Below are 14034 nucleotides of genomic sequence, written 5' to 3' on the forward strand. Positions count from 1 at the left end.
CTATATAGTGTAGGCAGCAAATGGTCTTTCACCATCATGTTCAGGTTAATTTCTCCCCAAATCTTTACAGAAGCTAGAGACACAGCTTAAAAAAAATTCAACAGTTTAAAATAGAGCTATCAATTTTGTAAAGATCAATTTTTTGTGTTTGTGAATTTTATTCCCATGGAATAATTTATTGTTTTGGGACTAATGAGTTTCTTACCTTAACAAACATGACCACACATTTTCCTAGAATTTTACTAACAGGAACTTTATTGTAATAGTCACTCTTAAAAACTTCTTTTTCTAGAAATTTTCGTGTAGCCAAATGGAATGTTTCATTTGGCCGATAAAACCAACAGCCATACAACCATTTTTCACCTCAAAAACAAAGAGAGAGAGAAAGAAAGAGAATTACCATTAACAAAAATAACATATTCTTTGTAAAATGAACAAATACTCCATCCATTCTGCCATGGCCTAAACCTAGCAAGGTGCTTTTAGGCCACGGTTCCTTAATACAATTATCTTAGAAGAAACAATACTTTAAAATAATGAAATGTAATGAGACCTAAAAAATGCTACTTTCCCCCTCCTATTAAAAGATGTATAATAAATAGAATAAGGAAGGTGATGAGACCTACTCTACTCTGCTGGGTCAGGACACACATAAAGCTGTGTGCTTTTATAAGGATGTAAGATATACTAAAAGACATATTTAGCTCTTGGCTGAAGGAATACAAAGGTATTTTACATGATAAACAGCTGAAAGAATTGGATTGCCTGGATCACACTTCCGCTTGCTTTTGGTTTCATTAACTCCTATTCATTCTCTATGTCTCAAGTTAAAGGCGATTGTTCTAGGAAGCCTTTTTGAAATCAAATTCTAAGCTAAGGCACATGTCTGTCTATAACAATTTCTTCTTTATTTGTGATTTTTACCAGAGTGGTTTTGCCAGGGACAAAACACAGGCCTTTTGTTCTTCTGAATCTCTGCCATCCTACAGAGTTTGGCTCATGGTATGTTTTTAATAAATATCAGTTGAATGAATGAATCTCAACTAGACTTCAGAAAGTTGTATTTCTTTCGACTCAGCTGGGCCACTGCCCAACAGTGCTTGATCCTATGTTTCTCATATAGTGGGTACTTAACTGCATTTACTGACAGTGTAGAACTATTGTTGGAACACATAAAATGTCGGAGTTACAATTTCCTTCCCTGGGAACCAAGGAGGAGTACAACAGTCACATCTCACCAATCTGCCCTCCAATTTAAAATGAACTTACCAGCAGAATCTTCCCACAGTCTCTCAATACAGACTATATGTGGTTGTAGATTGGCCTCTGCAGGCTCCACATAGACATAATCTCCAACATGGTACATACTGTTCTTAAAGCTGCAGTCCTGGCTGTATGTGCGATGTAAGCCTGAGAGGCCTGCAGCTCCAGAGGAATCTTCACTCTTTTCAGCTTCTTCGGTAAAAAAGAGAAAAATGTTCTCATGAAAGGGATGTTGGAACAGATGCAGGATTGAAACAACACATACTAATACATTTACTTCTTTTCTAGATACTCAAAGGCAGGATTCAGGACAAATAGTATGACATCCACATTCCCAATAGCCTCTATTCAAAACTGTCGTTGTGAATTACAGCCAACTGCCATTAATTTAAATAAATACATAAATAAAACATCTACAGAATAAAAATAATCACCTTAATAATATATGCTCACTAGAGTCATTCTGGATGATACACAAACATATAAAGAAGAAAACAGGTCACTTGTAAATCATGTAATCCTAGAGATAATCATGTAATCCTAGGATAATGGAATCTTAGAATTGAGGAGATATGGAATATGTATTTCATACAATATACTGTAAACTATATATGCATACACTTAATATATCATGAACATTTCCCTTGAGATTAAATGCTTTTCAACAAGATTTTTATTTTTGTTAAACAAAACTTAAAAAAAAATTTATTTATTTGGCTGTGTTGGGTCTCAGTTGCGGCACGCGGGATCTTTAGTTGCGGCAGAAGTTGCAGCACGTGGGATCCTTTAGTTGCAGCGCGCAGAACCGTTAGTTGGGGCATCTTTTTAGTTGCAGCATGTGGGATCTTTTAGTTGCGGCATGCGAACTCTTAGTTGTGGCATGTGGGATCTAGTTCTCTGACTAGGGATTGAACCCAGGCTCCCAGCATTCGGAGTGCAGAGTCTTAGCCACTGGACCTGGACCAGGGAAGTCCCTAAACAAAACTTTTTTTTTTTTTTTTTTTTTTTTTCTGCGGTTCGCGGGCCTCTCACTGTTGTGGCCTCTCCCGTTGCGGAGCACAGGCTCCGGACGCGCAGGCTCAGCGGCCATGGCTCACGGGCCCAGCTGCTCTGCGGCATGTGGGATCTTCCCGGACCAGGGCACAAACCCACGTCCCCTGCACCGGCAGGCGGACTCTCAACCACTGCGCCACCAGGAAAGCCCCAAAACTTTTTAATGGCTCCCATATAAGCCATTATTTGCAAACAGCATAGGTTTTTTTCAGGAAAAAGCTTTGCCCACTTCTTTGATTACTTCCTTAGGATAATTTTCCATACATGGAAGAGCTGGAAATAAGCATGTTAAACGTTTTTAAAATGCATATTCCAAACTGACCCCCAAAAGTCTATACCAACTTAAGTCCTTCACTCTTTGGCTACAAGTGGGGGGGGGGGGTCTGTTTCTCCATTCCCTCTCCAATACTGGTATTATAATTTTTTTTTAAGTTTTGCCATTTTGGGTGGAAAATGTTATCTAGCAGTTGATTAATCAAATGAATCCCTGTGACATAGGAAGCATATTCACAAGGTTCTTGAGAATTTTATACCAGCAGGAACACTGTCAACAGGCCTGAAACGGAGAAAGAGTACAAAAAAAAAGAAGGCTGTTAAACCTCCCAAATTCCAGAGACAGGAAACAGGCTGATAAAACTCAGCTGCAAATATGTGTTACCTTTCATGAAAAAAGATGATTCAGAGGGCAAAGTGTGGCGCCACAGAGAACTAATTCCATGCCCGGAAGCCTAATGCAGTCTGCCTGCCCAGATCTTGAAACTGCTTGGAATTGATGACTCTTTTTTTTTTCCATTTCTCCCTTTTTGAATGGGAACGTCCCTATTATCCTATGCATGTTCCATCACTATACTGTAGGAGCAGAGAACTTATTTTTTCACTTTCACAGGTTCACAGATGAAGAGAAATTGTGTCTCAGGATGGACCATACCCAGAGCCTCACCCATACACCTAGTTTAGACGATTTAAATAATGAGATTTGGGACTTTCGAGTTGATGGTATTTAGATTAGATTTTGGTAGCCGGTAGAGGGGTTGTTACAGTAACAAGTACCTAAAAAAATATGAAAGTGACTCTGGAATTGAATAATAAGCAGAGACTGGAAGAATTTTGAGGAACATGACAGAAAAAGCCTAGGTTGCCTTGAATACACTGTTAGTAGAGAAATGGATATTAAAGACTTGGCATTGAAGGCTCAGAAGAAAAAGTTATTAAAATGTGGAGGAAAGGGGTCCTTGTTATATAGTGGAAGAAAGCCTAGCAGAACTGTGTTCTGCAGTTATGTGGATTCTAGGCCACCTGAGCTGATCTTTTAGATATCTTTTTCTTTGTTTATTTGTTGTTCTATTTTCTTGGAGATTTCTTCAACTTTATCTTCTAATCCTTCTCTGTTTCCCTTCTGCTATCTTTAAAACAATTTTTAAGTGAATAAATTGATATATAACATTGTGTAAATTAATTAATTAATTAATTAATTAATTTATTTATTTAGGCAGGCTATGCTGGGTCTTAGTTGAAGCACATGGATCTTCATTGCGGCATGTGGACTTCTTAGTTGTGGCATGCATGCAGGATCTAGTTCCCTGACCAGGGATCGAACCCGGGCCCCCTGCACTGGCGGTGCGGAGTCTTACCCACTGGACCACCAGGGAAATCCCACATTGTGTAAATTTAAGGTGTACAACATGTTACTTTGATCTATTTATATACTGTTGCCACTGCAGCAGTTTACCACACTACATAGGACAATATTGTTGTCTATATCTACGTACTCTGCATTAGATCTCTATAGCTTATTTACTACTCTTTGCAAGTTTGTTCTGTTAAACAACATTCATCTCATCCCCCAACCCCACTCTGCTATCATTTTTTTTTAAAAGCTTGAGATATAATTAATACACCATACAATTCATCTATTTACAGTGCACAGTTTGGGCTTCTCTGGTGGCGCAGTGGGTGAGGGTCTGCCTGCTGATGCAGGGGACACGGGTTCGTGCCCCGGTGTGGGAAGATCCCACATGCCACGGAGCGGCTGGGCCCGTGAGCCATGGCTGCTGAGCCTGCGCGTCAGGAGCCTGTGCTCCGCAACGGGAGAGGCCACAACAGTGAGAGGCCCGCGTACAGCAAAATAAATAAATAAATAAATAAAGTGCACACTTCGGCACTTCCATAGTGGTGCAGTGGTTAAGAATGCACCTGCCAATGCAGGGTACACAGATTCAATCCCTCATCCGGGAAGATCCCACATGCCAAGGAGCAACTAAGCCCGTGTGCCGCAACTACTGAGCCCATGTGCCACAACTACTGAAGCCTGTGTGCCTAGAGCCCATGCTCCACAACAAACAGAATCCCCCACGATGAGAAGTCCGCACACCACAACGAAGAGTAGTCCCCGCTCGCCGCAATCAGAGAAAGCCCGTGTGCAGCAGCAAAGACCCAACACAGCCAAAAATTAACTAATTTTTTTAAAAGTGCAAAATTCAATGGTTTTTGGTATACTACATTAATTTTTAAAAATTGTGGTAAGATATATATCACATAAAATTCACCATTTTTCGACGATTTTTAAAAAATAAATTTACTTATTTTATTTTTGGCTGCGTGGGGTCTTTGTTGCTGCACGTGGGCTTTCTCTAGTTGCAGCGAGCAGGGGCTACTCTTCGTTGCGGTGCGTGGGCTTCTTATTGTGGTGGCTTCTCTTGTGTGGAGCACGGGCTCTAGGCACGTTGGGCTTCAGTAATTGTGGCTCGCGGGCTCTAGAGCACAGGCTCAGTAGTTGTGGCACACGGGCTTAGTTGCTCCGCGGCATGTGGGATCTTCACTGACCAGGGCTCAAACCCGTGCCCCCTGCACTGGCAGGCGGATTCTTAACCACTGCGCCATCAGGGAAGCTCTGGACGATTTTTAAGTGTATAATTCAGTGGCATTAATTATACTCACAATGTTGTGTAACCATAACCACTATTTCCAAAACTTTTTCTTTAATCCAAACAGAAACTCTGTAACCATTAAATAATAATAACTCCTTATCTTTCTTACGCACAGCCTGGTAACCTTTAATCTACTTTGTCTCTCCATGAATTTGGTATTCTAGGTACCTCATATACGTGAAATCACACAGCATCTGTCCTTTTGTGCCTGGCTTATTTCAGATAGCATAATATTTTCAAGGTTCATCCACCTTGTAGTATGTATTAGAACTTCTTTACTTTTATGGCTGAATAATATTCCACTGTATGTAAATACTGCATTTTGTTTATCCATTCATCTGTGATGGATACTTGGGTTGTTTCTGTCTTCTGACTATTATGAATAATGCTGCTATGAACATTGGTATACAAGTATCTGCTTGAGTCCCTGGTTTCAGTTCTTTTGGATACATACCTAGGAGCAGAACTTATTGATCATATAGTAATGAAATGTTTAGCTTTTAAACAAATTGCCAAACTGTTTTCCATAGTGGCTGCACCACTTTACATTTCCACCAGCAATTTATGAGGGTTCCAATTTCTCCACATGTTCACCAACACTTGTATCTTTTTTTTTTTTGTTGCATAACAGTTATCCTAAAGGGTGTGAAGTGGTATCTCACAGTAATTTTCATTTTCATTCCCCTAATGACGTTGAACATTAATTTTCATGTGCTTATGGCCATTTCTATAATTTCTTTGAGGATATATCTATTCAAATCTTTTGCCCACATTTGAATTGTGTTGTTTGGTTGTTGTTGAACTGTAGGAGTCCTTTGCATATTCTGGATACTAGACCGTTATCAGATATAATGATTTGTGAATATTTTCTTTAACTGTGGGTATGCCATATTTTTAATTTCCAAGAAATTTTCTGTTCTGCAAATGTTCACTTTTTATGGCTTTCTGTTCTTGTTTTATGGATACAGTAGCTTGTCATCTCTCTGAAGGTCCAGTTAGTTGGTTTTTAAAAAAAATTTTCTCCTGCTACCTTCAATTTCTTTGTTTCTTCCAAGTTCCATTTTTTGTTTTGCTCTCTATTTTAACATCTTAGAGAGTTTTCCCTTAAATATTTGGTCCCATTTAAATAAACATCTGCTTCTATTTAAAAGTAAAACACTTGGGCTTCCCTGGTGGCGCAGTGGTTAAGAGTCTGCCTGCCGATGCAGGGGACACGGGTTCGTGCCCGGGTCCGGGAAGATCCCACGTGCCGTGGAGCGGCTGGGCCCGTGAGCCATGGCCGCTGAGCCTGCGCATCCGGAGCCTGTGCTCCGCAACGGGAGAGGCCACAACAGTGAGAGGCCCGCATACTGCAAAAAAAAAAAAAAAGTAAAACACTTTAGGGACTTCCCTGGTGGTCCAGTGATTAAGATGCTGTGCTTCCAGTGCAGGGGGCGTGGGTCTGACCCTGGTCTGGGAACTAAGATCCCACATGCTGTGTGGTGCAGCCAAGAAAAAAAAAAAAAAGAAACAAAAGTAAAACGCTTTAAAAAGCTGACTGGAAGCTCTCCATGCATACATAGAGCTGGATGGATTTCACTGAGGACCAGATGTTATCTTTAGATCCCCACTGCCTGGTCCATTTCTCAAGAGAAGAATCTTCTGTCTCAAAATTGAAAACCTGGGACTTTCCTGGTGGCACAGTGGTGGAGAATCCGCCTGCCAATGCAGGGGACACGGGTTCGAGCCCTGGTCTGGGAAGATCCCACATGCCGCAGAGCAACTAAGCCCGTGTGCCACAGCTACTGAGCCTGCACTCTAGAGCCTGCAAGCCACAGCTATTGAGCCCACGTGCCGCAACTACTGAAGGCCGCACACCTAGAGCCCGCGCTCTGCAACAAGAAAAGCCAACGCAATGAGAAGCCCATGCACAGCAACAAAGAGTTGCCCCCGCTTGCCACAACTAGAGAAAGCCCGCATGCAACAAGACCCAACACAGCCAAAAAAAAAAAAAAAAAAAAAAAAGAACTTGGTATGATTTCAATCCTTTAAAATTTTTTAAACTTTTATGACCCAGCACATGGTCCATTCTAGACAATGTTCCATGTACACTCTAAAAGAATGTGTATTCTGCAGTCATTGGGTATAGTGTTTTACACGTCAGTCAAGTCAAGCTAGTTGACAGTCCTTGTCCTAGAGCTCAGGTTGCCGTAAGAACACCCACCATAAATGGGGTGGCTTAAACAATAAACATCCATTTCTCACAGTTCTGGAGGCAGATTTGGTGTCTGGTGAGGGTCCACTTCCTGGTTCATAAACAGTTGTCTTCTCACTCTTCATCCCCTTACAACAGCACCAAGTCCACTGTAGTGGCTCCACTCCCATGACTGCATCCAAACCTAATTACATCCTAAAGGCCCCATCTCCAAATACCAACATACTGGAGGCTACAACATACAAATTTTGGTGGAAGACACAACATTCAGTCTACAGCAATCTTATTTAAGTCATACTTTTGCCAATTTTTGGTCTAGTTAGTCTGTCATTTGCTGAGAAAGGTGTATTGAGACTATAACTGTTAACTATTTCTCTTCAATTCTGTCAGTTTTTGCTTCATGTATTTTGGGGCTCCACTGTTAGGTGCATACACATTTATAAGTATTATACGTTCTTGACCCTTTTAACATTATAAAATGTCCCCCTTCAACTCTAGTAATATTTCTTAAAGTCTATTTGTCTGATTAATATAGTCACTCCAACTCACTATGGTTACTATTTCCATGGTATATCTTTTCCCTTCATTTTCCTTTCAACCTATTTGTGTCCAAATCTAAATGAATCTCTTATAGACAGTATACAGTTGGATCTTACTTTTAAAATTCAGTCTGATAACCAATGCATTTTGAATGGAGTGTTTAGTCTATTCACAGTATGTAATTACTGATATGATTGAATTCAAGTCTGCCATTTTGCTATTTTTTTTGTCTTATTTTTTTGTTCCTTTTTTCCTCCTTTACTACCCTCTTTTGTGTTAAGCAAGTATTTCTGGCATATCATTTTAATTCCTGTATTGACTTTTTCTCTTTGTTATTACTGGTATTACAATATGCATCTTTAACTTGTCACCATCTATTTCAGGTTAACAGTGATTTAGTTTCATTCAATATTGCAACTTTGCTCCAATACAGCTCCATTCCTTTGTGCTAGTTGTGTCACATATATACTTCCATAAATGTTATAAAGTTAACAATAGTGTTATTATTCCTTTACTCAATCTAATGTTTGGAAAGTTATATATTCTAGGTATTTATGTGAATTCTAACTTTTTCAGAAACGATTAAATTTCAAATAAAAGTTCCTACTTTCAAATATTTCTAAATTCTGGCAAGTGACTCAAAGTAACATTTTTAGGTTGATACAATTAAAATAAAAATTTCCTCCTAGTTATGTGGTTCAACCAAAATATCATCTACTTGGGGACTTCCCTGGTGGTCCAGTGGTTAAGAATCCGCCTTCCAATGCAGGGAACACGGGTTCGATCTCTCATCGGGGAACTAAGATTGCACATGCTGTGGGGCAACTAAGCTTGCATGCGGCAGCTACAGAGCCCACGTGCTCTGGAGCCTGCGTACCCCAACTAGAGAAAAGCCCACGCACCGCAACGAAAGATCCTGCGTGCCGCAACTAAGACCCAACACAGCCATAAATAAATAAATAAATAAATAATTTGAAACAAAAACAAAATATAATCTACTTACCTGGCTGAGTCCATATGAGGACAGCCATGCTGTTGAACAATGGGGCAGAAACTTTATGCACTGCTGAGAATGCTCTCTAGGCCCAGCTGTGCCCCTTAGGTTTTTATCTACCAATAGTATTAAGAGGTATTTAGCTTCCACACTTGTGAATTAATTAACTCTGTTCTTGAAATACTAGAATAACAGCTGTGTCACGTATAACTTCCAACCATTTCCAGTCTGATGAACAAATTGATAGTGACAAAAACATTTCCCATCTTACCACGTCTGTTTTGAAAGAGCCAACACCCTGAGTCTTCATTTACACAAACAGGACTCTGCTCCACAGGCAATTATAAGACCAGCTAGGACAGATCATAATAATGTTTCTTCATATTTAATAAAATGAAAGAAACTAACCTCTTTTTTCTTCTTCTCGTTTTAGTTTATCTTCCTCTATTTCTTTCGGTAGTTTTTCCTTTTTCTCTTTCTCCACATCATTATGTAAATGTTTTGTGGTATAGCTGAGTGCTGGTGAAAGAAGGATCTCTCCATTTTTGCAGAGTTCATCACGAATTTTAATAAAAAACTGCTGAAGTTCTACCGCATCCTCATATATTTCAGAATCTGTCCTATAATAGCATTAAGAGTATTCACTGACACACAAGCTGCTTCTTTTAAGCACCCTGCTTATATGTTAACGCATTCTATGAAATGCTTCTTTAATGCATTAATTGATATAATGGTAACTTCTGTGCAGTTCTAATAAGGCTATCTCCTTAAAATTTGTTAGAACAGAATCTGAAGTGTAATTTTACCTTGGTGAGCCTCATGCTCACCAGTTTCCTTTTCCTTAAGGCTCACTCCTTGTACAGCTCATGTAAAAGGAAAGGCCTCATACAGCTTCCTGGGGAGAAACATAGCATGTTCATTAGCTGATTTTGGCAACAGAAGGGGGTTGCCACAGTCAGGGACTATACTAAGGCTCCACACCATGTGCAGCACTTACTTGCATCTAATCTTTGAATTAAGTTTTACTTTCTCTTAGTTAAGGGACCAACACACTGTATAAGGTATTAACAAAAGATTTAGCCCATTTTCTTCTTTTTGGATCTATATCATGGTTGCTTAGGCTGGTAGGACTCCATGAATATTTGAACCTAAACTGCCAAATCCTAAGGGCATCGTAAAATGGTTACAGGCCTCAGAGTCAGTGTTCATGTTAGTTTCCCAGAAATAACTACATAATTCTGGGGAATCACCAGAGGCAACATAGTGAAAGATAGAAAAAAAATTATCTGTGTCATACTGAAAACTTTTAAAAGATTCTTTCACCATTTATAAAATGAGAGGATTGGGCAAAATGAACTTCAGAATTTAGACTCAGAGAAATTCTATTACTATTTCTATTAATATTACTATTCTAGTAATAGAAATTCTATTACTATTCCTATTTCTAATCCACTGTTGGTCTGAGGAAGGAAGATAATTCTATTAACTAAGAATATCAGGGTCTAAAAAATTATGCACAAAGGTAACCAGAGACAAAGACTTATTAGCAGCAGTCATGGAGACATTCTGGTCAGGCTAGTGTGGATGGTGTAGCAAGCCCAGTCAGCTGTTTGCTGATACGGATCACCAGAGCATCAAACTTGAATGAAGCCTCCAGAATGCTTCTCACCAGCAAAGGTGAACTGGCAATCTAAAACACTGCCAATAACAACCTAAATGGATGTTTCAAGAAAGATTCTAAAATCTTTTCAGGTTATAGAAATGCTAACACTTGTAGGAAAGCAATAAAAATAAAACTGGCCAAGGGAAAAAAACTCCTAGGGCACTATTTTGATGCCTGTTTTCTGAACAGAGACTTCTGAAGACTGTTCGCTTGAAATTAATTTTACAAGAGCTTACAATTTTAAGTATAAAATTAAAACTGAAAACACTTTTGATAATCCACATTACAATGAAAGGGCAGATTCATAATTCCATCATGTGCTCAGAACAGTGTGTAATTTATAAAACTTACAAATTGTTTAGTTCTGGGTTTTTCCATTTAATATTTTCAGACCTTGGTTGACCTCGAGTAACAAACTGCAGAAAGTGAAACCGTTGGTAAAAAGGGGAATACTGTAAAGTCACCTTGGACTCTACCTCCTAGGCCTCAAAAGCAAAAACTAACCATGTCAACAATGCTAGAAGCAAAAGAGCTCATTGCCTAGAGATACAAATCTGCTTAATTCTTAAAATAATCATGTCATCTATACAAGAGACAAAGTTGCTAGTCATCTATATAAGAAACAAAAGTTGCTAATAATCTAAGAGACAAGTCTATTTTGGAAGACTCACAGAACTAACCCCAAGATATACTGGGGGTAAGGTAGGGGGGCAGGGAGGACAGGAGTGACTTTAGACTTAAGGACTATTTAAGTAAACTGTGAATAAGAGTGGAACTCTAAGCTCCATGAGAGCAGGGTTCGTCTGTTTTGTCTACTGGTATATACCAAGTATCCAGAACATTCTCATAACTGGTAGTCACTCAATAAACATTTGTTGAATAAATGAAAACAAATAAATGAATGCAGATTTTGACTACAATATGTCCCTCCATATTTCTCTTTATTTCTATCTGCACTGTTGAAGAATAAGGACCATTTACTAAATGTGTCACTCAAGGGCCTCTCCAATCTGACCCCAACTCCACGTGTCTCTTGAACACACTATATTCATTTCCTAACCCTATACCTTTACTCATACCACTTACCTTATCTGAATCCCACCCATTTTCCCATTCTTCTCTGACATCTCATGCCTTTTTAGAACTCTAACGCAGTTCCTTTACTCCACCATCTTTTACTAAATATCAAGTTGTTAAACGTTATCTCATGCCTGGAATTATTTTTCCCTAAGCATAGGAGCTATCCCAATTGTCAGACTTCAAGCGCTTAGAGCACACAGCTCAAGTCTTATCATCCCTGGCTGTGATAAGGGATGACTGGCGTCTTGGTGACTGGCTCAGCAGTGGCTCTCTACAGTGGGGAACAAGATGAGCCAAGCCACTTACTAGTTGTGTGACTTTGGCAATGTATTTCTCTCTGTCGTGTACATCTTCGTATAAAAATTAGGAAGATTATCACCTACCTAGAATGGCTATTATAAGGGTTAGAGATTATGTACATGAAGTACTTAGCATGGTGCTTTACAAAGGGCAGGCGCTCAACAGGAACATCAAACATTACATTACTTTTAATTTTTCTTTCAAGATCCAGAGCAAACCCAGGCTTCACAGATTCCTCAGCTGGAATCACCCCATGCTCAGTGACTAAAGGTCTAGCTCTCAGCATGATAGACTATAAGCTCCAGGAAGGTAGGGTTTGTATTTTTAACTTTTTATATTCCCCCCAAGTGACCTCAAGAGCATATAGAAGACACACTGTAATTGCTGAACTGAAACTGTTTTCACAGCTGAGTATATACTTTTGTTGTGTGGCAAATATACAGCACAGATCAAAATTAGAAGGGAATTTAAGTTTGATGGAAATTTAAATTTGATTTCTTCTTCTTTTAGAACATTTAATGTCTACAGAATGAACTTAAAAGTGACGAATCTGAGATTAAAAAGAAGCCCTTTTAGATATCTGAAATGACAATCAAATTTAAATCAGTCTAACCTCAGATCAGTATCTTAGAGCTATTTTAATTTATTTAAAGCATGCTTGCATTGAACTCAAACTTTAAAAGGAAATCATATTACAATTTCTAATTGAAAGCATTTTATCCATTAAAAATACATGTTCTACAAAAGGCTATATTTTAAAAGTTTATGTTTTTCAACAGATCTTCAATTTTGTCTCATTCCTTCCCCTCATTGGCCCTACTCTAGACAATTTAGTAGTGTGCCTTCTCTCCTTCACAGACTATACTTATACTTGCTCTCTATAAGTTTTGGCTAATTAAAATTCAAAATAGCACCCCATCAACTGTAATCATGTACCTATGCTGAAATAGCACATCAAAGCAAAATTCTTTCTTCTGTTTTACATTAAATGTCACACCTTCTCAAAAGGAAATGGTTTTGAAAACATACCGATTCATCCTTCTTGCCCTCTCCAATACTTCAAACATATGCTCTTGAAATAAATCGAGCCGCCGGTAGCGATTATTTTCAACATTCTTCCTAATTATGTCAAAAGTAAGAGGAGGTTTGTTTGGAAAACTGGGATCCACAGCAGGAATTTCTGCTAGGGAATCACTGTAGCATCTTCCTTCATCATCCTGATGACTCATGACTGACACAAAAAGATTATGGATAAGCTCCTGAATCAGCAAGGTTACATTTGGGACATGAGAGTCCTCATCTCCTTCTAGGTCTCTCCGAGTTTCAAGTAGGACTTTGTGTAGGACAAGGGCATCTTTGTAGATCAAAGACTCGGGCTCATTGTATGTACAGGCATTGTTAAACATCATGACGAAGTCCTCAACCATGGAGTCTATATCTTGGTATTTGTTGGCCATCATGTGGCTTCGAATTTTTTCCATGTCCATGGGTTTTTTAATGGTCAAATAGTAGTCAGGCAGCTCAGATCTGGAGGGAAGCCTCAGAAATATGGCACTGAGGCGGCGACCCCTCTTATCAGTATAGTTCTTTACAGCTTCATAGACTTCATTTAGTTTCTGCTGCATTGGAGTCATATATTTTGATTTTTTAGGAGAAATACCGCTCTTCCTACCTAAAGAAAGATTTATATTAAATGGATAAAATAAACTATATGAACCTAAATTTGTAAAAAGTTGGTAGCATAACCACAAGGAAGGGACTATTCCAAGTGATTTATAAAACACAGTAATTAGTATATCTCTAGTGAAACATACCCTATCAACAAAGAAAGAACTAGAAAAACTGTTTTCACTACTCATATTTTTGGTGGGAGAGTAAGTACTATTATGTTGAGATAGTTGTGAATAAGGTAGAATAAAGGAAATGAGTAGCTATGTGACACTCTAACTCCATCTCCTATGGTATCCTTGAGAACTGAGATTTTCATCAAGGGAGAAAAAGAGATCAAGATGTTAAAACA

The 14034-nt window shown here is 38.8% G+C and overlaps 1 protein-coding gene across 11 annotated transcripts in view; it reads right to left on the bottom strand.

The window, feature by feature from the left end:
* PBRM1 (polybromo 1) overlaps window positions 1-14034 on the bottom strand; it is a 102778-nt gene that overhangs the window by 37147 nt on the left and 51597 nt on the right. For 10 of the 11 annotated variants that reach the window (XM_079935776.1, XM_079935777.1, XM_079935780.1 and 7 more), the window contains 4 exons: window positions 13044-13686; window positions 9380-9591; window positions 1270-1455; window positions 206-363 (listed from right to left, as the gene is read on the bottom strand). In XM_079935776.1, the coding sequence (XP_079791902.1) occupies window positions 206-363; window positions 1270-1455; window positions 9380-9591; window positions 13044-13686 (1199 nt within the window). The remainder of the gene's footprint in view (window positions 1-205; window positions 364-1269; window positions 1456-9379; window positions 9592-13043; window positions 13687-14034) is intronic. The other variant, XM_079935773.1, reaches the window with a different exon arrangement.

This window comes from Stenella coeruleoalba (assembly GCF_951394435.1).
Source record: "Stenella coeruleoalba genome assembly, chromosome: 10".
Lineage (NCBI taxonomy): Eukaryota > Metazoa > Chordata > Mammalia > Artiodactyla > Delphinidae > Stenella > Stenella coeruleoalba.